The 27,513-nt window shown below is 37.4% G+C and overlaps 1 protein-coding gene across 1 annotated transcript in view; it reads right to left on the bottom strand.

Annotated features, from left to right (window-relative positions):
* GAS2 (growth arrest specific 2) overlaps positions 1-27,513 on the bottom strand; it is an 82,855-nt gene that overhangs the window by 42,068 nt on the left and 13,274 nt on the right. The window contains exons 3-4 of the mRNA XM_086472323.1: positions 13,044-13,185; positions 3,007-3,070 (exon numbers count right to left, since the gene is read on the bottom strand). Coding sequence (XP_086328449.1) covers positions 3,007-3,070; positions 13,044-13,185 — 206 coding nt within the window. The remainder of the gene's footprint in view (positions 1-3,006; positions 3,071-13,043; positions 13,186-27,513) is intronic.

The raw sequence follows: 27,513 nt of genomic DNA, 5'->3' as shown, positions 1-27,513 counted from the left end.
AGGTGTAAATTCTGTTCTGGAAAATATGCTGAGAATTTCCTTTTCTGCTCTTTTCTAGCCTGCCTTCTCATTACTACAGACGAAGCAGGATTGGACTGTAACATGATCTCCAGTAGACTTCTTAGAGCACCACTTCCCATTTTTACCCAGGGAAAATTGAATACAATAGCAGAAAGATCTTGAAATTGCTCAACAGCAATTTCAAAAGACCTGTAGGGGTTACTTAACCCCTCCAGAGCTTAATCGTTACCCAAGAGCTTCATTCTTTCAGATAATTTACCTGTTTCCATTGTATAATCTCTGACTTCAAAATACTTTGGGAGAATATTGGACCTGTACAACCCACTGCAGTGGTCCCCTGTATTGTCAATGCTCAATTTTATCCTGTAGGACTCTCTCATAAATATTCTCAGTCTACCCACGTGATATGTGCTGGTGCACAAAATGGCCCATTTTAGCTATTGGAATTTCACAGATGACCTCAGAATTTTGTTTTCACAAACAACTGAAATCCAGGATAGTTTATCAGGTGATTCTATTTTTAGTAGTACCTGGGCTTGGAACTGCCACTCTTTGAGCCAAGTCACACCAGCTTTCCACTCACTCTGTAGTCCATCCATCCAGTGCATCTCTCTCTATTATGGCTAAAAGGACACTATGAGAGAATATGCTAAAAGCATTGCTAAAGCACAGGGAAATTATCACCTGGCTGCCCTCATCCACAGAGTATCTGTTGAATGGGTTCAAGTTTCGCAGAACAGAGCTCAACTGTATCTCATCAAACAATCCCAACCCTAATTTCACGACGAAGAAAGGCCTGGGTTGATTTATGGGAGTAATAGACCCTGAAGACTAACAGTACTCTAGCTGGGCAAGTGTGCTAAGAGTTGGCTCCTTGTGATGAATATGCTATTTCGAACATATCTCTCTGCTTCTAAAACAGAAAAGGAAGAGAAAAGTAAGACATTATTCTGTGTCTCTTACTCTTTTCGTTCTTTAAAAACATGCTGAGGCACCTTTTCAAAGATCTCTGCAGCTCATGTTCTGGAAAGCAGATCCCTAAGACTGTCAACAGACCCAGTTTGCTTTACAAAGCAAGCATACATCTGACTGCTGTTTAAAGCAGCACAACAACAAAGTCAGTTTAATATGCTCTTTCCTATGCTTAGTGGAGGCAACTATCTATCCTCCTTTTCCACATAGTTCTAGGTTGCTACAACTCAGGTAAAACTGGCATCACATATTAACCTGATGCTCCCCTTCAACAGTTTTTGTGCACCTTGGAAACATAAAAGATTATAAAAGGGTTTTTGTTTGGTTTTGAAGAGATATTAGAGCAGCAACAAGTAGGCAGACATATATTATTTGACCCCTAAGCTATAAACAAAACTAAAATACAGTAACATAAATATAATAAATAGAATACATTCACGATTTATGTTAATATACATGTATGATAAATAAAAAATAAAGAAGTATTTTAAAAGCAAAGGGATAGATAATAATGAATGAAAACATGGTTCATAATAAATGAAAAGACAGTTCATTCATTGGTTCAGTACTTATTTTCATGCCTGGAACAGAGAACATCTGAAACATGGAAGCTTAAGAGAAGAGACATATACGAAGGGTAAGATTCTATCTTAATTCTCTTGCAGATTTGTTGAGAAATCAAATCACATTGCAAAATGAGATTAATCTAACTCAAACAACTTTAGCAGAATCCAGCACTGCCTATCTACTGACCTGCATTCCCTGAGGAAGCTGGATACTATCAAGTAATCATTCCTGACAGCTACGCCCTGGCTATAGGGTCTTTGGACGACGGAAGGTCTATCCCCAAGTTGGGGAACTTGAAAGCACAGTTTGTTTTCTCAGGTAAATTAAGATCCATCCAAATCAATTTCATTGAGCATCTACAGATCAGAATACTGTCTTACTAATGAAAAATTAAATTAGATTTTTTTTTTTTTGACAACGCTGGACTGAATCCAAGTTTTGGAGGCAAGAAAATTCCTGTAAACTGGAAATCAGTTCTTTTTCTGGCCAACGCTATTCCTATGCAAGCTTCCACTGACAGCAAGGGCTTTTCTGAAACTTGAGCCAGAAACAAATTTCCAGTTAAGAAGCTTCCCAAGTGAGTTGCATTCACAAAATACGAATACCGATAAAGCAATTACAACATGAAAATACTAGTTCTTAAACTAGGAATAAACAGGGGTCTCCTTCACAATGACTGGAACAACAAGGAATTCTGAAATTCATGAATCTGGTCAAACAGCAAGGCACTCCAATTTGATACACATGGATGAATGCCACTGCAATTTACATGCAAGACTGGGTGGCAGCACTGCTGTTCCTGTGTTTTGTAGCATATCATGTGCTATGCTGGTTAAATCTGCATCTGCAAAAAGGGAAATATCACATCCTGATTACTGTCATTTTGACTGTCTCGCAAAAGTCACTGTTATCTTGACATCAGAGATAATGCCACAACGCAATGAACGTCCAGCCTGGCTATTATCATCTGGCAGAGACAGAACACAGACTGTTAATTCCCGTATTACTTCTGTTGCTGAAAATCAGAGCTAAGTTGATTTAAATAAATAATATAAGAGTCAGTGTTGCTTCGGTCAGATTTAGGTCACATGAAGGTCAATTTATTATGAGTAAAATTAATGATATCTCAGTTGTTTATAGAGAGATCTGACTGTTAGAAGAAGTAACAGCTCAAAGCTTTATTTGGAAATAAATTCTCAACTCTTTCCGCTCCTAATATGAGAATAGCCCACAAATACCTTCATTGAGGTGATGGTACAGAGATTTCGTTGTATTTGTTAACAACTGCCCACAAGATATTCTTGAGTGACATCAAGACAAGCATTCTCCTTGAACCTAATGAGCATAAAAGTTAGCTTGAGAGCTGTGCTGATTTAGTAAGTCTCTCAATAGCCACTGCTGTCAAGAATGTAAATATTTCTTCATTCTTAAAATATTTTCACCTACCTTGCTGCAATCCTTCCAAGTTCCAGCAAACAAAGGCACACTTCTCTTGGCTGCTTGTGGAGAACTAGGAAAGCAAAATGAAGATGGAAAGCATTTATAAAGAAAAGCTATTTTAAAGATCTTAGTGATGAATTGAACCTAATCATCAACATGTGTAACTCTTGACTCAAATAAAACTTGGTTTTCTTTGGCTTGAAGAGTGGTTCTCAAAGTGCAGACGATTTAGGAAGTTCCCATTTAGTTATCCTTTAGTTCCTTTGGAAATAACAATCTAAATCTAAATCACGGAGTAATTACTTGGGCTATTTGGTAACCTGCAAGCGGTTCATAACTATTTAAAAATAATCAAGAGCTCTGGCAGAACACTTAAATTAGTAGAATGTCAAAAATAAATTAATAACATTACAGTGATACTTTTCTTTCTACAAACTAAGAGAATTCCTATCTTTCAGATCACTATTTTTCTTAGCCTATTTAAATCACAAAATTAACAAAATTGCATTAGCAAAGATATATCTCATTATAAATTTGGGCCTGAATTTGTTATACATCTACTCTTAAAGGAAATATGAAACTAGAATACTTTAAGAATTCAGCTTATCATAGGGAAAAAAAACAATCAAACAAAAAGCTTTTTTTCTGTATATATGTACACATAGATGCAAGTTTTCACACCTGGATTCCACACAAGACCTGTCATTTTTAAGCTTCAGAAGCAGCTGTAACACAGCATGAACTTCTCATTAAAAAATACCACCATAATCAAATATATTTACACACACACACAGAGATAGGTAATATTCTGTACAGAAGTACAGCAAAATATATAAGAAAAATCCAAAATCAATAAATGAGGAAAGGCCTGTGGCTGTTTGCATAATGAACTCCCCAAAAGTCCAAAAAGAAGAAAAAAGCAATCATGAGTACATTGTCATCTTCTCTCCAGAAACACCTATGGCAGTAAACCCCTCATGTTGTGGATAAAATTCAGGCTTTAGAAATTTCCACAACAATTAAAAGATTTGTACCTTCAAATTGAATTGACATAAAAAAATAATTGTGTGAATATTTGTATAAATCAGAAAAAAAGAAACAGCAACAAAATTGATTTTTTTTTTAATGAGTTAGGGTCAGGACATCTGCTGTATAAACATTTTGGTTATCTAAAGACTCACCTAACTCAAATGCATGAAGAAAAAAGTACCATACCTGAAAAAAGATATTTCAATGTCTATTTAAAGCTCTGAAAGTCATTACTTTCTCCTACACTGTTATGTATGAGACCCAGAATGGGAATCTCTAAATACCTAAATGCCCTGGGGCAGATCTTCAGCTTCCGCAACTTCAACTTCCAGCTCTGCCGACTTGAATAAATGTGTGGTAAGCGGTACAAGTTGAATGCTCATCCCAGTATCTTTTACTAGTGCATATGTAGCACTTTGAGACGTACACATTCTTCCTCTCTAGTCTCATCCAAATATATTTCCAGAAGTGAAACTGCAGAGCATGAAAACTACAATGACCCTGCAGTAGGAAAAGTATTACTATTCTTCAGCCATCTCTTATTAAAAATACAAAAGATGCAGACTTGGACATTCAGCTATTCTCAATAGTCTTCCTTCCCACACCACAGTAATTTTATGAAACATTTACCTCTGCTAGTAATCAATATTTTTACAGTGTTACATTCATAACCCTAGAAATGTAATCTGCTGCTTTGGTTTAAAACCAGTTGGGATTGTCCCAAAATAAAACTTGATTTTAAGAAATAAGGCATCCCTTAAAATATAAATGGAATAAACCAGTTTTGGAATAGTCAAAGGGAGTCCAGTATTTCTGAATTGTGATTCACACATACACACAACTGAATTACTTTGGAAGGTAGGAGAAAAAGAGAGGCTCAAGTAATATTATTTGCAAAAAGATTCATAAATAGAACTGGAAGAAAATTTGATTAAGAAAGGCAAACTATTTGTCTGTCAATGCTTAAAGCTCTTCTACCCAAACAAAATTGAAAGTCCTTTAGCAAATCCGGCTCAACATAACCTGGACGCATTTCATGCATTTCACATCGAACAACGTGACACAGTGAAATCATGGTTAGAGGATGAAGAGCTGTGCAGGCAATAACCAACCACAAAAACAAACATCTGGTCATCTGATGATGGTGACACAGCACTTCTAACAAGAAAATGTTAGCATTCCTGAGGACTATACCAGCATATGTATTTGGGATCTTCAGAGACAAACAAAAGTTATTTTGTGTACTGCAATACACACTGGAAATAATTTAGATTCTCAAACCAAAATTTTCATTTTTCTTCCAAAAGCATAGCTGTTTAATGGGCTACCACCTTGCAAGAGGCTGGTCAGGAGTTAAAGAAAAAGGCAGAGAGACACAAAACTGCATTTCCACACCTATCTTGGTCCCAAATGTTCAGTGAAACCTTGAATGAGCAAATAGGACCGTTGCCTTTTGGAACAAATAGCACTTTCGAGTGCCTTGATTTCTGAGTACTTATTTTGAGATACTTTTTGTCTGGTACTATTCCACAATAACTGAAAGAACTCAATATTTGCCATCGTTTTCAAAAGGCTGCCTCCCAAGCTTTCTGAAAAAAAGCTACCTTTACCCTTTTTTCCATCTCAACAACACAGAACCACTTCTATAAGTAAAACTAAGAAAGGAAGTGTAAGAAGTTGAGTTAATAGATACTTTCAAAGCACTTCAAGACATCTGATCGAAGAGATGTCAAAAATTACTTCAGAGGCATTACACAGCACCAAAATTACTTATTTCATTATTTAAAATAAGTACACCACTAAAAAAGAAAATCTGTAGAAATCTTCATAATTCACATTTAAATTCTTACTATACTGTACTGAAAATTCACATCTGAATCCTGACTGTACTGCACTTCACAGCTAGCTACACTACATGCATGTACACAGTTTTTTAAACATGTAATTGTACATATATATATATATATATATATATGGTAATATAATATGGAGAACAGGCAATTGGTTCCAAAGTGACCAGTTACAAGCTCAGGTTGCCATGTAGCACCTGTACCCATGGGTACGCCGTTGTACCTGTGGGAACTACATCTACCATTTTCTGAATTACTTACTATAATCTACATTATTAGTTGCATTTCAGTAATAGGTCCCACTTCAACTTTTTAACCTGACCAGTTACTTAATCCCAGATATCCTATACGGCAAACAGACCTTTGCAGAGCAACACATTTTCTGTAGCTGTAACAATTTATATGTGGTTAGACACGGTAAGCACTGGAAGCTGAAAAAATATTTTGAGAAACCATCTTCATTCTATCTACAGCCACATACACAATTCGCTGCACATCCTGTAAAGTCTGCAGTCAACAATTCATTTCCACAACAGTGCTCTTGTATGCTGTGAAGAATTCAAAGAAAAAGCAAAAGTGAAGATCCCTCTAACACTTCTATGAAGTAGTACTATTATCCCCATCTTACACATGGAATTAAGGTATAGGTATTAGATACAAAAAAAGCACATTTATCTAAGTACTATTCTAAAATACTTACTGCCTGATCTCCAGGGTACTGTTGAGTTTTCTAACCCTACATTTTGTATGAAATTAAAGCCAACACAACTAGTGATTCCATTAAAAAGTCTGATACGGGTCCTCCAGCTGCACGTGGGAACTATGTGATAGAGCCATAGTCGCTTCTTCCGATGCCATTCAGTAGCAACATCAAAATACTATCCTTCAGCATCTTGCATCATTCTCCAAACATCTTCAGATTTTTGCAACAAATGAGGCATGTAAGGAGAAAATAACGTACCAATAAGAGTTTCTCTCACTTCATGAACCACACCATACCAAGATGTTGTCAGAGTAAGGTCCATGCTAAAGAGAACACAGCTCTTTTAGGGAAAAAACAGCACATGAAAATTTGATAGTCATATCATAACAGTTAAATAGTTTAATTAGTGTGGTACAGCCAGCCTTAATTATAGCTCAAGTACTTCACTTTAATATACTTCACATTAATACACCATTTGTATGCCATTTCCTATAATTTTTCGAGCTTTCATATAGAGAAGAAAACAATATTCCTGGAGAATTACTGTCCAGTCCTTCCCAATAAAACATTAGCAAGGTTAATTGACCAAGTAGGTGACTATAAGCAAGTAGCAATTCATAAATGCAGAAGACACACGTGTTACATAGATCTACTGCATAAGATGAACTGAAATATCTGCCTTGCCAGAGAATCTCACTGATACTTGCTTGACAAGAAAGCAATGTGAAGATTCAGAAATAGTGCACAGAAGTCCAGCTTATTTTAGGCGTCCTGACATTTACAGACCCTTTCGCTTTCCCTATCTCATTCATTTCAAATCCTTCTTATATCCTGTCCTCATTGCCTGCATCTTTTCAAGCTACTTCCAGCCACACTTTTTTAACAGTAATTCCTTTTCAGGTCCTAGCAAGCTTTTATCACTCTACTCTCTGGCTAGAACTTCTTTCTCCACACTGATTCCATCTTGTTGCTGCTCCTTTCTTCTTTTACAGGTCCTCCTCTCCTGACCACTCACCCCTTGTTCTCCTTCCTTGTGCTTTCTTTCCTACCTACTATTCACCACGTTTCTGCATCCTCCACTGCTCCCTTCCCCAGTGCCTGGATGCTACCAGGAGAAGCAGAGAGAGCAAAGGAGGAACAGCCTCCGCTTTCGGTGCTGATCACACCCTGGGACTGTGAGGAGACAGAACCTGCATGTGGAGACCATGTGTTTGCTGCGCACGTTTAAACCAACAGTGCTCACCATAACACACATGAGGATTTTTGGTTTGTTTGTTTTTTAAGTTAGCAGAATGCCCAACCACAATACAGGAACAAACTTCTTGCAGCTCCCTGCCAAGTTTCAAGCCTTGGCTCCTAACATTTCTATAAACCATTTTTAGTGGAGTCAGTTTTTCTTCTAAACTTTTTTTTTTCCCCCCAAAGATCTCAGGCATGACTGAATCAAAAAAGCGAAGATGATTTCTGCTTCTAAATCACCTTTTAGCTCACTAGAAGGGAAGAGGTTTTCTGAAGGGGCTTAGTATTTATTATCATAGGTTTCCAGTTGCCATCAGAATTCACACGTGTTTAGGGGAAAATTTTTAAAAAGGTTGATCGTTTGATCCTTCTTCCTATTGTCTTTTACTTTCTCCTTTCATACTCCTTCTAATCCTACAGTAGTCTTTTTTTTTTATAACATATTACTTCAACAACACTTTGTTCAACTTATCCCGAACATATCCTTGCTTCTGCATCACAGAGTCATACTATGACATACTTAAATCGAGGAGTTGTGTTCCCCCTGCCCCATTTCAGCACTATCACTTATGGAAGTCTCAAACAATTAAGGTCTCAAGCACAGTAGATCTATGGATAGCAAAGAGTTAATGTAGAATGAATATAGAGATCATTAAAGAACCAATAGTTTACTCTAATTCATTAATTTAAGATGCTAATCCAATGGTAATAACACAGTGTCCAGGATGCTTCTATAGTCCTCAAAATGAGACATATTCAACAATATTATGAGTTGTTTAGTAAAACATTGTGAAAGACAGGTCAAAGCCTTATTCTGATGCAACTACATATAAAATTTAACATGTTGTTACAAGCTGTAAATGTGTGCCTTTGAAAAAAATGGTCAAAATACTTTGGTCTTGTAATATGAAATTAGATAAACTGGAGTATTAATTAAAAAAATCATTTGTCTCTGTGCATAAAATATTCTTACACAATCAACATTTGAGTGTTTTTTTTTTTAAACTTAACAACATTAGAATAGAGATCAGAGGTGTTTGTGCTTAAGCCTATTATTTCAACTAAAACAGTCAATGCTTTTGTTCAGGGAACCTGTCCATTAAATTCAAATCAATAAGTTGCATCAAAAGAAGTCCGTGTCACCTAATGCATGTACACACGCACATTTACAGAATATACAAGCACAAAACACTAATACAACAATATCATCCAACAACTCCCAAAACAAATGAGACATTAGCATGCTGGCACACTTGGTGGCAAACCCTTTTCTTGCTGGGTAGACTCTTTATCATAGGAGAGATGCAGAATATTCATTGGTTCCAAATCCTATAATCATTCAACAACACTACGTTACCGACAAAGAGTTCATAACTTATGCTTTATGTTCACTTAACTAAAGCAATCATAGAAAATCTTACCATTCTTACTATTTGGCCAAGAAGAGCTTTCTTCAAGGGTTTTTGGCCTTGAGCACCATAATTACAAATATCTCCATCTAGAATGCTTCCATAAATTGAGTTACCACATCTGTGTGGATCTGTTGCCCTAAAACCTATGAAGGGGAACTTACAAAATATACATATCATGGCAACAAAGGAGTTACAGACAGTATTACTTAGACTGCAAAGAGTTAGTGCATCATGTTCTGAGTCCTAGATATGGGACAGATTTTGACCTCTGACACATCTAGAGACAGTGTAACTCAAAATTTGCCCACATGATGGAAGCTCAGACTTCAGATCACAGGTTTTTATATCAACAAAGATAATTCCTTATTCTTTAAATACACTAACTATAAAATAACAATTACAAAAACCAGCCTAAATTGTTCAATGAGTGCAGGGAGCATGCTGAGTTTCCCTTCTATTTTGCTGTGTTCGGGATTACCCCTACATTCCGTGTTGCTTTATTTGTTACAGATGCTAATGTCTTTTCTGCAGCTCATACAAGAGGTACATCATCCACCTTTTCTTTGCAAAGGCATTTTCTCTGAGACTTTCCTGCCATGTCTCTGCATTAAGATAATTTAAAAGTGAAAAATATATAAAAATAGCTACCAGTCAGCTCTGGCTGTATAATAAATCTTTACAGGAAACTGTATTTCCAGGTTGTGTGTATTTTAAACTATGTTAGAGTATCATAACATTCAGCAAGATGAAATATATCATGTTACATATCATATACAAGTGCATGGCTTTCAAACTTCGGAGCTCTGTACTGATCTCTTTCAAGGATCTTTAAAGTAACTCTACTGATTAGAAGGCATATCTACCAGCATAACAAACACCACTTCTTTTCCGTTCTATTTATTTGAAAGACTTTGATCCTGTTTCCTTGTTTAGCCCAGTTGAATAGCCCAAATCCAATAAAGCATTTGAACCCGTGCCTAACTTTAAGTAAATAAATAAATTACTCAATCAGTCCAAGTCACGGGCAAGGACACAAAGTGACATAAGCAGGTGCACTCACCTGCCAGTCCGGATCAGCCCTAGAATGTTAACACTTTGCAGAACTAAGCCTCTAGGAACACTCAAGATTCCCATTAACACCTTGCCTGGAATCTCCTCAGGCATGGGCTGCATCCATCTGCTGCAGTGCCTGTTTGCCACAGTTCCGTGCCAGTGAGGAGCACCTTCACATGGCTTCAATCTGAGTGCTAAAAAAGTGGGAGTGTTGGATGCATTTGTGTGCAGTTACACTTGCACGATTTCAAAGAACCCATCAGGATGAGAACATATTTTTAAGAAATGAGAAATTACAGCAATCAATAATTTCTTAGCTAGTACGTACTTGTTTGCTGATCTCTGAATAGACTTGGGACTTTCTTTTTTTTCCCAATCAGTACTGTCAAATCCATCATTCAAATGTTTCAGAGCAATCAATCTTAAAAATTACTCTTATAATGTTAGAATATAAATTTAGCAGAAAAAAAGTCTCAGGAATGTTTTGTGTGATACAACGGCATGAAGAAAATATTACCATGTGTATCTATAATAATACAGTATTTACATACAATAAGGCAGTCAGAATACAGTAAAAAAGAAGGATAAAAATCAAATCAGTTAAGAACATTAACACAGTAAGGTTCCTCAGTACAGAGAGAAGATAGTTGCTTTATCACTAGCAATTTACACAACAATACAGTTTATTAGCCATGAGGAAAAAAACCACCAGTAAACACAAACCCCATTTACCTCTGTAACCATCATTTCAACACAATTATTTATCATAAAAATACAACAGACTTCCATGAGGCAGTGGGAACACTTAGATGTCACTCTCACATGTTTCTCACCACTTTGAACAGAACCTTTGATATTACTTACCTTTGCTGAATTTTTATTTCCTATGCAGTGGAGAAGTGATTTGGGGGAGACAAGGGAACATAAAAGCTTTAGATTGGCAGCTGCTATGATTCATTGTTATTTCTAATGCATTAGAAAAACTTCAAATGAAATCAAACTTTTAAGAGTTCTAGCTCAAGCTGAGGGAGAGAGAATAGTAGCTTCTATTTTTGTCTCTTTTAGAAATGGCACAGTCACTATCCCACTCCCAAGTTCAGAAAAACAGGGCAAAATATTATGAAGTCCTAACCCTGTTTCAAGCACCATTAAGTCTTTTCAACATGTGCATTGTATGAACAGTAACACTCAAAGAAGGACAACAACAGGACCTAGTTTTCAATCAGTGAAGAAAATCAGTCACTAATCAAACAACTCTAACACAGCCGTATCTGGTTTGTGCACTGGGTATTCGGGCATATTTCACTTCACTTCTGAGAGAGGAAGTCATCTTGAACATCATTTTTCCAGGTGCATTTGCACTCAGTGTTACAACTGCGGCAGGCAAACCACTGTATGTGTAAAAATTAACTTCTCCATGGAATGTCAGTATCTCAGCTATGCCAATTCCGTCTCTAAACAAGATCTGGCTTCTTAACAATGCACGAGAAAGAATGCATGCTCTCAATTACATAGGTAACCTATTGTTGGAACAATGGTAAACTGCTGGGTTTACCGTGGCAGTACAAAGACTAAATTCATTTAAGTGTTGGATTTAACCACAGATACTGGAGGTCTGTGCCTCCTCCTTCTTGTGTTTGCCAGTTTCTTTGTCCTAGGCAATGTCCAAATTCTCCATCATTTCAAACCTTCAGAAATACAATTATTGTTTATCTTGCACATGATTTACCATGTGCACTAAAAGTTTCATTTTGAGGATTTAATTAACAAAACAGAGACAATACATATATCCTCCTTACCGTCTCTCACCTTTGTGATACGAATTCCTGTGTTGAGCATTTTCTCCCAAAGATGTAAAATAATTTAGTTTAAAAAAACCTCACAGGATAAAAGAATAGACAATTTTTAAAAAATTGCTTCAGAAATAGTTGTGCTAGAAGAGCAAGACTCTAAAAGCAGAGGAATAGATCAGTTGCAACACAGATAAGAACTTCAACTGGGCAGCCAAAGACCTTTTGAACAACAGAACAAAGAAGCCTCTTGATTCAGTACAGTGTGTTCATCTGTCTTCCACAGAAGCTGAACTGTCTATCATCACAACTGCTTTACACTTTTATCTGAGCTCAGATAACAAAAACCCATTTGATTCTCTTCATTTCGTATTTGGCTGACACAAACTCTCGAGGTAAGATAAAGAATTTTTGCTTTGAAAAAGGATGTGTTAAAATAATGAATATGTACTATTAGAACAACGATTTCTTAAGCAGTACAGTTCTTTTGGTGGAACACCCTGAAGCACTACTGTTGGAGACTTTTTTGTCCAGAGCTACACAAGGGAATCAGCCTGGAAAAAAGGCCAGTATAGGACACAGAAAAATTTCACATTTTCTTGCCTCCTACCCATTGAATCTGCACAAATAGCTAAATGTCTGCAGCCAAACTGAGCATGGACTTGTATCCTACCCTCCTGAAACAGAAAAGCACCATCTTAAAGATTGAACTAACAGCATTCCATGATCAAAAAAGTGTGTGTAGGGTGAAAAATCATCTGCATGCAAGAAATCATAGCAATATTTTTGTCTCATTTATGAATTAAGTGATGCATACTTTATTTGTTCATGCTTCAAATAAAGGGCAGAATTCACACAGGCCAGATTTGGAGTCAGGATCTGTTAAGAGAGCCATTCTGTCTTTCAAGGCAAAACATAAAAGAAAAGTTATTTAAATTTACCAGCTACTATATAAACAAATACATACCCAAACCTTCTGACTCAAACAGGCAGGTATCATCCACCCCTACATCTCTGCACCAGGATAAGAAATTTGCTGTGTTGTCCCGTGCAAAAAAAGACCCTGAAGGAGCATTGGCTTTGCATGGAATCTTCCGTACTGGTAAGGTCTGAAAAACAGAAGGTGTCTATTTAGATAAATGATACATGCTAGCATAATACTTCAGTACTATGAAACCAATATGCAGGTTTGCACAGGTGGCTGACTGCCACCAACATATTTCCTTGTCCATTAGAGAAGTCCAAGCAAAGAAGAACGAAGTGAATTTAACAGCATGAAGTTGTCAACCACAAAGACTTTTCAAAACCACCACAACAGGCTACATGATGTGAAGTTCAGAGCAGAATCAATATCAGCAAGTTCTAAGGAATGTTAGCAACTGCAGTTTTGGGATTTAGTGTTTGGTCCAGTTCACTGAATTAAAAATAAATAAATAAATAAAATTTTATAAAGACAGAGTTTAAACTAGGAGCTGAGCTTCCCCAAAATTAAGGGCGAATTAGTTTCAGATCTACATTAAGAGGGAATCATAGTGTAAAGTGATAGATCTTGAGGACTAAAGGCTGTAAACACTTCAGAAATGCCACTGTCTCCCATTCAACAACACTCATAAGCCCCCTATCCACAACACAGAATGTGACCTAGTAGCTGTAAGAACAAGGTCTAACACAGAGCCAGGCTCTCGTTGTACCCGAGTAGTGCCATTTACACGATGTCAACATCAGAGGAGATGCTACTGATAGGGCATATCAACATCTGATCCAAACAGTAATTGCCACAGCAAGGTTTTTGCTTGTATTGGTACATTTACTGAGACACCTACAAAGAACACTTTAGTTCTCATTTAAGGTTTGTTTTCCTCAAATGAACAATAGCCATTATCCATTGCAAAATGAAGAATAAAACATTGTTACTACGTAACTTTAGAAATGTCTAAACCATGGAGGAATTCACACCCCGTGCTGATTTGAATGTGCTGATTTTCTATTATGCTGATTTATGAAATACTTGCTTCTGTTCTGGAGTCAGTGTTAATGGCAAGCGAGCTAAGAGGTAGAAAACTGAAAATGGTGTCTCTACTAGTTCCTAGATCTATGTCCAAAATTCCATTTTTAACAGTCCAAAATAATTCTTGGAAATGTGGAGAGGGGAAAAAAAAAAAAAAAAAAAAAAAGAAACACAGGAGCAGGCTTCCCCTTACAACAGCTGCTGGTAGCACGCTAGTGTCAGTGTTTAAAGACAGTTTAGGAAGTTTATGTATGATTTTATATTGGACATATGATAGTAGCAATATAATTGCAGAATACATCTGCATGCACAGAACTACTCACTTCTGTATACCTGATAAACCAATTAAACGGCAAATAGAATGGCTACAGGGATAAGCACCATTCTGCTTACTCTATCAGTATGTCAATGGGAGCTTATAAATTGCTTTACATGTATACACATACCTTATAAATGTTTAGACCTACTCCTTAGATCACCATCTAGCTCTCATTGCCCCTTGTTTCTTATTCTAATTGCACGGGTTTTTACATGTACTTCCTTGTTTTGAAAAATTGATGCTTATGTTTCAAAATATTCAAAAGGAGATATTAATACTTTTCTATATTGTATTTCTAGAAAACACTGATCAGTTTTACATGACGTTTTAAAGAAAAATCCAAGTAAACCTTGTGTCATAGACACCACATTACCTTCTGGACCATCCTGGAATTTGGGAGGGGAAGGAGGAAGAAATTAGGGAAGGATACACGACTATTCAGGAAAGGGGATGGAAAGAGGGAAAAGAAAAAGCCCTGTTCCTCATAGAGTAGGGCTTTTTTTTTAAAAAAAAAAAAAGCTAAAAAGCTATTAGCACTAGACACATTTCTAGACTAGCACCCTTTTCAGATCACAGTAATTTCTTCAAAGAAACAATGAGTATCTGTAACCTGAGGCAAATTCTAATTATACTCTACAGACTGCCTCACACATTGCATTTCCCCTTGTGACTTACAGCCTTTAGGAAGAAGTAATGCAGCATGTGCCCATCACTGCCCCCCTCAACATCCTTTCTCAGGAGATTTTAATTGGACAAGTCTGATAGTCCTAAAAGAGCACCCGCTTCTGTTAAGAGGAGTCACACCAAATTCTCTGGCAGCCTGCTGGAGGAAGGTCAAAAAGTCTAGTCTTCATTTGGAGAAAAGCTGTCAAAACAAGCCCTTTGTTTCATGACTGTCTATTAAAATCTTACACAAAATGTCGCAAAAAACTTTAAGAAGTTCCTTTTTCAAAATAATTTCTGCAGCGAATGTCTAATCTGACCTTACTTCCTCCAGGGCAGAAGAAGAACAAGCAGTGTGTTCGACTGCCTTACAGCAGCATGAAGCAAGATGGGAAACAGGCAGGGAGCAAGAGTTGGGCTGGTCCATGAGGGAAGATAAGCCAGGAGCCAAGGGTGACCCCTGCACAGGCAGCTCCAGCCCTGACTGGCAACGGTGCAGTCCCACAGCACCCGAGTGAGGCAGTGCTGGGGACATAACAGCTTTAGCCAACTGTCCTGTGACAAGATGGGGTGACAAGTCAGGTCTAGTGCCTGTCCAGGAAGACAAATCAGAAACAGCAGAAGACAAGGCTGGACGCAAGGCTGCAGCAGAAGCTGAGGCTCCAGCCATGAAGCCCAGCCAGCAGGAAGCAAAGCTGGAGATGGTTTGTCACAAAAAGGCTCAGGCAAGAAGTGGGGCTGAGGTCAAAGGGAGCTCCTGGGCCATGGGCAGAGAGTGCAGGTTGGAGTCCCAGGTTAGGCTGGTCACGACTATTAAGGTATTTTTGTTCCTGCAGATCCTGACAGTAACTATTCTGTGGTTTTTAGTGTTTCAGTGGAATCAATCCCTTCAGAAATGCGTAGCTAGCTTACATTCAGCTCTGTCCTGTCAGTAGATTCAAAGAGGTGCCATGTCACAGCACTGTATCTTAATCTAATGGATGCTGAACCCACTGAGTTAACAGGTCAACATCAGGAGACCAAACAAATTATATCCAAGAAAACTATAGTCTTTGGAATTTTTGAATTATTACATCCAATTTAGAGCATAAATCCTGGAAAAACTCACAATGCATTAGCAGCACTGTGACAGGAACAAGACGACAAGAAGCCAGCTCCAGTATTCCTGGCACTTGCAGACTTGTGCATAAACCACTTTAGAGAGCACGGAAAGGAATATAACTAGTTACCTTTTGTCTGAAAGCAGACCTGCAGCATCAAATCATGTCACCTCCCAGTTCACTCTTCAGTTCTCATCTCTGGATTTTCCACAGTGCCTATATGTTACTAGTCTCTCGGGCTCTCCTCTTTGCACAAAACTAGTGAGTCTTCACCAAGACAAAATCTGTTTATAACCTCAGGAGCAGCTTGGAAGGGCATTACGGGTGACATCATACCAAGGTTGTTTCCTTCCACTCAGATCTCCAACTCCAGCCCAGACAATTCTGTGCCTTCAAATACTTTGTCCAGCCATATCCCCTGATAAGCAGCCTATATTCTTTCATGTCGTGCTAAGGGTATTAAACACTGTCCTGGAAGTCTGTGATAAAACTCCCATATTATTTCAGGAAATTTGAACTAGGAAAAGCACAAAAAAACCCCATAAATATTGTCCTACATGGTTGGCGGCTGCCATCCGGCCATCAGAGGAGACGGGCCCAGTGTGGGCACAACCAATCTGCTCTACTCAGCCCCGCACCCGCAGGGCACGAGCAAGTCTGCAGCACTGATCCTGGAGATCAGGAGCGGCTTTTTGGCACAGATGCCCTCAGCAGTACCAAAGCAGCTAAGGCGAGGAGATAGCCAGCAGAACCTGCCCGGCCTTTCTTTTAAGGGGCTATTGGGAAGTCACTGTGATGCCTGGCAGGAATGCCGAAAAGTCTAGTTTTCCCCTGGGTCACTGCTGCTTCCCAGTACTAACAAGACATGAATAAATCTGGTTCTAAGTATTTTATGTCTTCTGATTTAAGTAGATCGTAATGACCGAATATAGAAGTGCTTTCAAGAAAAGCAATTCAGAACAGATGGTTTATGTGTCAAAAAGCCATGCAGTTAGAGTCAGCAAATAAACCATCTAAAACTTACATATGTAACAGACTATCCATAAATTACACTGCTACACCCTGACAACTAAGACAGACCTTGAAATGCATCAATCAACCTAGCTTCACTGTGAAGCTTAGACATTCCTGAAGCTTGCAACATTTCTTTTACAATGATAAAAATTACAGTGTCTTTTAGAAGTACATTTTGGTAGCAAAGCTACTGATAGCAAACAGTAAGAGTCTAGGTACAGAACCATCAAACTTAACTAATCAAACTTGTGATATTCTCTAGTTTCATAGTGACAGAAAAAATGTCTGATTAATGGGTGTCCTAAACAACTCAGAAGCGACAAACCCCCAAATGTAAAAGCAAGGCACGTCCCAGACTACAGAAGGGAAAAAACCTACATTATTGGCGGTGGGCGGGGGGGGAAGGCAGCTTTAAGTCATTTTATGGAACAAATACCATACAGATAAATATCCCTGGCATCACATGATCTCACTGAACTGTAGCATTCTGTATTTCATCCCATTTTCCACAATATTAGGGTCCTGCTGAAGAGAACTGCAAAAAACCTCCTTTCCATTCAACAATGGCACGATCAGGTTTATCACAGAAATCACAGGGAAATACTCATATTTTCTTATCACCTAATAAATTTCCCTACCACCTTTTAAATAGAAGTCTACTTTTTAATATTTCCAAAACTATCACTGTAATGTTCAACCTATAACACATGAAAGCTCTCATTTAAGAAAGGTTTCATGCACAAATATTTTTTTACTGATTTGTATAAATGGCCTGACTATCTCAAAAGTGCTTTCTAACAGATCATTCTGAAGTAATTAGGTTTCCATATGGCAAAAGTGACTTTTGTTGACATAGTATAGTATAACCGCAGTTGCTTTGAAACAGCATTGGCCGCAATTACTCCTATCAAATATCATGAAAACAATTCCCCAGTTACACTCCTTTTACAATCTTGTCTTGTTGATGTGCATGCATGCGGTTTAATGCAGGATGTGAAAGTGTGAGTGAAACATATGATGCAATCCTGGAAAAACGCTGTCAGGTTCACTTCTAAACCCAAAAGGACTCTCTTACACCGGTGCTCTGAAATCACGTGGAAAAATGTATTTTTTGGTACTGCTTTTCCAAAACGATGGTCCACAAATACATGTTAAAACATCTATTTTTCTAAATAGGCTTGAACCATATTTTGAAGATTCCTAACCATACTTGCATCTTTGAATAATTATTTCACAACTTTTTGAACTGTCACTCACACTTGAATAAAAGGAGAAAGATTAGCAACTCTGTTATGGAAGAAGGTTACAGTTAGCTAGGCACTCAGAGGAAAAACTTGGTTTTATCGCCTGATGACCTATATTAACCAAACAGGGCGGCGGGAGGGGAAATCACACTTCGGAGACCGCAATATCTGACTGCAGTGGTGTCTCATGTGGCTATTTAGTGTTACTTAAGCATAAATTCATACTGAAATGTGAGCACATCAGCTAGATAGAACACTTATCTCTTTCAGAACTTTTTATAATTTTGCTACTGTGCACAGAGCTATTCTTTTCCCTCCTAAATGCTTCCCTCATTTTGCTCAGGTATTCCTACAAAAGCTCCCCCTTATCTGAAACTGAATTAGCTCATTAGGATAGGGAATACAAAGTGTAGTTCTGCCACAGCCTTCTTAGTAAATGTGATTTTGCTCCTTGTCTTTTATTAATTTGTTAAACATAAGTGAACTGAAGCTCACTGCTGCAAGAACTTGCTCTTACCACACACCTCACCACAGAGTGGCCATACCCCTGGCCAACCATCATTTATTCAGTTGCTACTCTTAATTCTTCAGGAACTCAAACCTAAAATGTTTCAGATCCCATTTATAAATCACAGAAGAAGTGGTGTCCCAGACACTCATTTCAGCAAAGGAAAGTTAAGTTTACCTTAGACTGCTTTGCAGTGCCAAAATTCAGGTTTAGTGAAGAGCCATAAAGTACAGCCAAGTATGAACCAGACATTAAATAAATGAACCTGTAATACCTACAATGTAATATAACTACTCCTTGGCAAGGTGGGCCCAGTTTTGTTTTCTCCCTACCCCATTTACTGTGGGAGAGAACACTTTCCAAATATAACAACTGGACTAGCAATCAAAAGAATGTGCTAAATGCATACACAAAATGGATAGAAGGAACTCTGAATATGGAAATACATACATAGAATTTAAACCGAAGCATTTCCCACTGCAAAAAATAAAGCCTAAGAAAAAAAATATAATCCCCCCAGCCTTCCCAAAGCCTCAATAAAAGTTAAAATCCAGGAAATTTTAGAAAACAAAAACTCAGCATGGAAATTTTGATGGCTTAAGAGACATCAATAAAAAATGTCAAACTTTTCAATACACGTGGAACCAGGAACAGCTTCCAGATTAATGCAAAATGACATTGTACTTAAAACAAAGAAAGCATCCCTAAGCAATTCACATACCGATTGGCAAAACATTGTCTTTCAGTGAAATACAGTCTTTGCACTGTCATATTAGGTACTGTAGAAAGATATCATTTTACTGGAATAGCAGGTTGGATTTCAAGTTTAAAGACCATGTGTTGACCAGATAGTTACCCTACACAATCACTGCAGAGATCATCAAAAGCCAAAAATCACCCATTACCAATATTCTAGACTGAAAGAAAGCATTTGTGATCACTTCGGAATACCTAACAGATTTATGATATGCCAATACAAATAATTAACATCACCAAGGCTTTATGTCAACATACAGACTATCATGTTAAAATAAATACAGAACTAAGTGAACAGTTTAGCCTTGCTATTAGCGTCAAAGTAGAATACAGTCTCCCACTTCTTCCATGGAGCCTTATTTTTACCTTAACAGTAAGCATAGACAGAGAATTAGCTTAATTTAACAACAATATAGTTTTAAAAGTTTTGTTCTTCTAAGTGCTCCGCCCAAGACACAGCTTACTGGTCACACAGCAAAAGATGAAAACATTGGTTAACGTTTAAAAAAAAGATGGGGATAATAAATAGTTATAAAAAATAATTTAACAGAAATACTGCAGCTCCTGCTTCTAGTGATGTGTTAGAAAGCCAAGGAATACAAGAGATGACCCAATACACGTACAATGCAGCAGACAATTGGGATACTCAGAAATAAATAATGTCAAAAATTGGCAAGGCAGAAGCTTCATTCACCAGCTTAAGCACATTGGATTATTTGACTAATAACTGACTTAAATGCAGCCAAGAGACATGTCCATTTCAACATGTGGAGGCAAAATCGCGACGTCTGCCAGAATGAGAAGGCCACCTACGAGCAGCTGGCTATTGGGCAGCTGGATAACACACAGAGACCAACAACCAGGAACCATTGGAAAGCAGGTGGGGCAGAGCTAATGGAAGCTGACAACAAAAAGCCCATTTAAACAGGTGTCAGACCCTGTTCCTCCCCAGTCCATTTGTGTAATTGAAGATGGAATTAAGTCATTATATTCCAAAGTCTTGGGGAAGCCTATACATTGACTTTCAAACCTTCCAGGCATCTAACATATCCATGCCTACTGACAAGTTCACTTTTATTAAGTCTTTCAAAGATCTTGTAGAAGTTATTTACAAACTCCTGACGTGTATGCATGACAAATGAAAAGCCACTACTTCTACTTATCTACAATCTGAAAACGCTAGCAGGCCAAAAGCAAAAATCAAAGGTGGCTTGTTTTTTCCTAATGCTGTAACAGCATTAAAGAGAGAGACTACTATTAAATAGCATTAAAGCGAGAGACTGCAATCACAGTAAAAAAAAAAAAAAGTGTATTAAAATTTTATAAACAGAGAATGCAAGACAGAGACCCTAAGGTAAGACATGGCAAAGATCTTGCAGTGTTCCTGAAAAAAAATGCAAGGGGCAAAGCCTGGGATTCAGTAGTTCACTCCCATTCAATAAATGCTCTGTACTTTGTCCTTAGACCTCTGGATTTCAAAAATTAATGTTTAGATGGGGATTTTTAAAATTGGCGTTTCATAATAGCTTTCTTAGATAATATCTCATTAGAACAGAATGGGGCAATTCTCACAGTCGCTGTTTCAGAGGAGAATTATACCTTATCTTTGATATGTGATTGTGAGCTTTCCCCATCACAACCACAGAAGACAGAGATGAATTAATGTAGAGTTAGTCAACGTTGAAGAATCCTAGTTTCTGAATTTCCCTCATTTATGTTGTAATTTAATGAGAAAAACAGGAGGATTGCATTTGAGTAAGTTGTTTGTGGCTACTTCATTGCCACACAGCATGACATGTGAATGAACATGGCCACTACATGCATAAGTAGCAATTTTTCCATGAGATACAAACTGGTCAAATCTGACTGGATTTTTATAGAACATACTTCAAAAAGCATCTTATTAGCCCACAATCATGTCTTATCAAACATAACATTCTTGAAGGGGATATGATTCTCTCAAAGTAAAGTCAAATATGAAAAATATTAAATTTTGGCAAAAACAACTCATTTTAGTCTCAGAAAAATCAAAATCACTTTTTCCCCTTAATCATTCCAGAAGAACCCAAGCTAAGGACAACACTTAGAACTAATTTCAGTCCGAATAGCTGAAGTCCATTAAAACACATTATATGTTCTAAAATTCGTAGTGAAAGATGTTTCCATACTTTCACTTACCGTGTGGTGTGATATAGTTCAAATAACCAACGTAATTCTTTGATCTATGGAATTATAGTGGATAACCTTTCACTGGCAGTCTGAATAACAAATGTAAGAAGCCATTCAAATTCCTTGATGTAGTAATTACAATGCTGGGTATACTGCTGTATTACAGCCATGCCTCTTCTTCCTTTTCTGTCTGTTTTTCTCTCAATGATCAATCTCACACTTTGTGACCTTTTCAAGTGCTAGGCAGGGTGGGGAGTTCCCAACCCTTTCTGTAAGATTGGTTCCAAATGGTGCTTTACCTAACACGAGCCAAAGTGTCAAGGAAGACTGTGATAAAGATCTACGCAGCCTAAAGGAAGACAGAATATTTTCACATTCTTTATCAGTTCACTTTTTTGGACTACCAGATGTTTAAGAAAGATACGATTTTTATGCAGATGCTGAAAACATTCAGAAAGAATTTCACATGTAGCTCACTGCAGGTAAGTCTGGTTCTCCAAAGCCCTGTATGTTAATTCTTAAGAAAAATTGCATCTTTGCCTTTATGATAAAGAATCTGATTTTCTGTGAGTTTTCCAATTAGAAACCACAAGGAAACCGCTAGAGCCCTGGGAATTCTAAGCTGGCGTAGAACTTAAAAATGTCCGTGATTTGAAAAACATGTTGGAATGTTAATCTATACAGCCAAATTTCCAAACCAGCCTTAAATCAGCCTCTAAAGTTGCGAACAAAGCTTTACTGTATACTTTAAGCACTTGGGGCCAATTTACATATACAAGCCCAAATGGGAATACATGTTTATTTAAATAAACAAATTAGACATAAGTATGACATCTATAAATTGGTGTCTATGCCTCAGAGTAACTTCTGTTTCCTCTTTCTGCATTGCAGTCAGCAGTTATGGCTGTATATTCACTATTCCCATTGTTTCAGAAATTTTGGCTCATTATTTTAAGTTCAAGACTCACTATTGGTAAATGGACCAAATTCTGTAGCTCTTACTTATTCATTATTCCCTAAAAACTACTAACACTAGGTTTGACCTAAGAATTCCACGATTAAGCTGAAGATAGTTAGTCTAAATTATATTTTCTCAAGCTTTCAAAATATGTGCTAATTTCCATTCAAGTCCCTAATCTTACCTTTCTGTTCCAGATTATTCCTAATAGCCTAAATAAAAAGCCCCATAGAAATATCTGTTACAATGATTTTTACAGTTTGCTTTACAGACTTAAAATAAATAATAGGAATGTTACAAAGCATTTCACATAAGAAGTAAAATCCAGCAAACCTAAAAATGGCTGTTTATATATTCCTCTCAGAAAATATACCGTCACTATTTGCAATACCTGGCCTGAAGTAACGGTAAAAAAGTTATGAAAACTTCCAGTTTTAATACAAATTTTATGAAGAGCCTGAGTATTAGTAGTCCGTAGAAAAACAATGTTAATTAAATATCGCTTAAAAAAAAAAACTTTATGATGTCTTCTGTTTAATGATAATACTAGAAACCAAAGTTTGGTTCTCGACCTGATTTGCAGTCTGAATCATAACATCTTGCAAAGCAGGAGCTAAGAGGCAGTTAACTGCTTAAATCTGCACTGCTTTTTCCATTACAGTTACCTTGAGATGCAAATTCTGACTATTTCTGCAATGTCAAACAGCAGTGGAGGGAGGGGTGTGCAGAAGAATCCCTACCTTCAGGTTCACTAACAGCAAGGCCAGTTCTCACAGAGACTAATTGTGCTTCAGCCAAACAAGGGAACAAACCATACTTAACCATACTTCCCCATGGACAAGATGTATCAGCAGGAAGAACAATCTGGACAGACATGATGTCTTGGTGCTCCTGCCAGAATTGTGTAGCTCTGCCCCCCACCACAGTGTACGGCTTAAAGTGCACCTAAAACCTATTAAGTTCTTCAATGTATTCACCTGGAAGGTGCCAAGGAACCACGTAATATTCTAAATTTGTTCAGAAATCTCCTTTTATGGTCTGGTGGGAAATAGAACTCTATCCTACCATGCAATCCTCCTGTAAGCAGAAAAGCTTTAGTTGTAAGAGTTATTTGCTGAGGCATATAGAGTTTGTCCATATGATCTGTTGCAGGCAAATCTTACAGTATCTGCAAGAAACCTGGTAGCAATCCAGTTGAATATAAGCTCAGCAAGCTATTGACATGTCTGAGAAAGGTACAAGGAATTCTCTACCGAACAGCTTTACAGTCTTGTGGAAATGATTCCTTCCAGATGGATTAGCACTTGTGAGTCATTTCACAAGATTATTCTTTTCCTCTCATATCCACATCAGTCTGTCACTATGAAGATTAATACACAAAAAGACAATGCTATACTTTCCCCTCCCCAAGTAACTGAGGGCCTTATCTATATTGTATATGATTAGAAATTGGCTCCACAAGCTTTTACTGCAAAACAAAAGTCTCCAAAAAGTACAAGTGTGCAGACAAGTAAATTGCTGCCCCAGACCACAAAGAATCTGTTCATAGCCAAACGACATTCATGCAATTCTCGACTGGAGAGTCAGATTTATAACTTACAGAGAGCACCTGAACATGGTTCTGCTGTAGCTGAGGACTCTACACTGGGCAGACAGGCTCAAGGCACCAAGCTTACAGAATCCTGTATTTGCTGGGAATCCATCCCATTTACAGGCCACAGATAACCTTGAGAAACCGAAGCCTACAGTAAAAATAAAACCACCATGTTGATTAGATCAGACTTTCAGCTTGGCCATCCAGGGTCTAAGAGAAGCAAGATCCACATACTTCAAAGGAAGATACTTCAAAGCAGACAAAAAAATAGAAGAGGCTGTCCAAAGAGAAAATTTATTCTTAGCCCTTTCCATTTGAACTTGAATTGCACGTTCAGACATGAAAATTTATACCCCTTCCAAATTTAAAAAAATATTGAAGCAATTCTCTCTATTGCACCTATGGATGGTCTGATAGCAATCACACATATCTGATTCCGTTTAGGAATCTGTTAATGTTATTCTTAATTGAGAATACTTTGATGCAGTAAGTTCAAAAATTGCTATTATATTTCAAATGAAAAGAAATTATAAATTTACTAATGTTAATTGCACAGCACCTCAATCATTTGTTGAGAGGAAGATTTCCCTAGGGCAGGACCTTTTCTACTTAAAGAAGAAAAACAGAGTTACCTGGTTTGGCCTATTTTTTTGCATTTCAATATCCCAAATAATTTTAATACACACCCCCTTTTTGACAACTCCAGTATGGGAAGCTCAAAGAGCTGTGGTGTTAATTTTATTAACTATAATATCTAGCCCAAAGAATGTTTCACTAGCTTCCTCATTTTTAAGAATCCTTTAAAAATACTGTGATCTTTACTTTATTCAGGTTTAGTTAGATCTTAAACCAACCACTGAGCCTTTGAATTACGCCAAGCATAGTACGCCTCCTGTCCACCAGCCAAGCTAGCTGCCTTGGGAAATTATCAAATATTTTCCTAGTTCTCTTCCTGGTTTGATATTTGATCAGTTTCGGTGAAAATACACTAACATGACCTATTACACCTTCTACAATTTGTCAGATGTGTATGGTCTTCTGTAAACAAAAATAACAACATTACATTATCTGTACAGGTGTCTCACCTTGTCCAAGACTTGAAAGGATCTTCCTGGATTATCTATAAATGAGGGTTACAGTAACATATTCATTTGTCATTTAACCTATGTGATAACATATCAATATGAAGACATAAGATTTTATAAACCCAAATTTCCTCACTTTTAAACTGCTGTCAGACACTTCGCTTTCTTTGATGATGCATGCCGTGGAGATTCAGACCCATTTGTTACTCCTCATGAACCTCCAGGATTCTGATAATTTCTCCACTCACATAATTCCCTTCATGCAAAGGAATGATTGAAAAGATAGAACAAGCATAAACATATCTTGTTCTTATAAATTGTTAGAGCAACCCCAGAGCTGTTATTCAATCCCAACTCTGGTTTGGGAGATGAGTCCTAAACCATTGGTCCAGACTCTCTACTTTAGGAGGACTGGGTTCCCTACATTTGCTTGTGGCCCCATCACTGAGCAGACACAAAGCTCTTTGAAGCAGTTGATTCACAAGCAAAGGTCTGTCTCCGATCTACATTTACAGAACCATGAGTTTCCATGTTTCTTGTAGATGAGCAAAACCAAGTATCATTTGGTTTTCATAATGGGAACTACCTAAGACTAATCACAGCTCACCAAATGGGGCAGCAATCCTCACAGTGCTCCAAGTACTTCACAATGTTGACAAATCAAGCCGCTATTGGACAGTGAACAGTATTCCCAGGTTACAGATGTGGAAAATGAAAGCACAGAGGTGTATTCTCCCACAAGTAAACAGCAAGCTTACATCCGAGATGGGAAGTAAACTTGGCCTCCAGTTATTAATCTTATTCTTTTGCCACCAGCCCCTTCTTTCAATATTGACAGAATTCAAGTCAATTCCCTGGCTTTTCAAGTCCTTTAGTTTACAGGATTCTGCCTCTACTTCCACAGATATACATAATTCTTTTTAGAAACATAAACATCTTGAAATTTAAAACAAACTGAGTTTTCAGTTGTGAAATTGCTGAATTGTTTCACCTCCAAGATACAACTTCAATATTAGAACTTAATTAAGGGCAAAAAATTTCCAGCCCAAATAGCAGTTCAGATCTCTTAATTGTAACTCTCAAAATGTATAATGCGACTCTCAAACTGCTGTCACTAGGCTGAAAAAATCTTGCCTTATGCAAACCTCTATGACTCTGAGAAGCCAATGCTGTTGCCATGATCTACACTCACCAAGTTTCAGATTCACTAAGTACGCTTCCCAGGAGCAAGTGGAAGCTTTGGCTATGGAATGACTGCAAAATACACTTCAGATACTAGGAGTATTGGTAAGATGTGGACAGAATCTCTTAATGTTAGGAAATGCATAAATGTGCGTGTGCAGAAATTACTGTTTCATAGACAGTTTCAATGGAAGTGCACGTGCACATCCAAGGACAAAATTTACTCACTGTTTTCTACATAACAGCTTTATTTCAGTGCACATTCAGTTTAATCTTATTAAATCAGCTCCCATTGGAAGAATAAAATTAAATGGATAGTTGAATTAAACATTCTAGGACTCAAGAAATATTTGCATCTGTACTTACTTCTATTTCTTTTATACGCCACATCAAATCTAGATCCTGGCTTCCTGAAAATGAGGTTGAATTTTAGATTCCAGTTCATTATTCAAAAGTATTTCTAAGAGAGATTTGAGTTGAGATTTATCTGATTAACCTCCGAGACCTTGGAGAAAAAGGATGATTCAGCTTCAACCTGTTTTCATTCATTCGCCGTGAAAACATTTTTTTCAGTGACATGTACATGAACACATGGGCAGCTTCAAGGATAGTGGGCAGACTACTATGCCCTCCCTATTAAAATGTTGATAACTATTAATACAATTTATTTATGTTTATTTTAAAATCTCAATTAATGGGATTACTAAACTAAGCCTAAGCAAATGTGGGCTCTGTGCATACTGCACATGACCTGATGCTCTGAATTTGTTTGTACAGCTGTGAAATTCTCAAATTAACTATCTGTCAGGAAAAGTAAAATACTGCCAGGAGAGCATA

Source organism: Leptosomus discolor, chromosome 12 (assembly GCF_034619465.1).
Source record: "Leptosomus discolor isolate bLepDis1 chromosome 12, bLepDis1.hap2, whole genome shotgun sequence".
NCBI classification, from domain to species: domain Eukaryota; kingdom Metazoa; phylum Chordata; class Aves; order Leptosomiformes; family Leptosomidae; genus Leptosomus; species Leptosomus discolor.
Note: the sequence above shows the minus strand (reverse complement) of the source record. Positions and strands in the feature narration are given on the sequence as shown.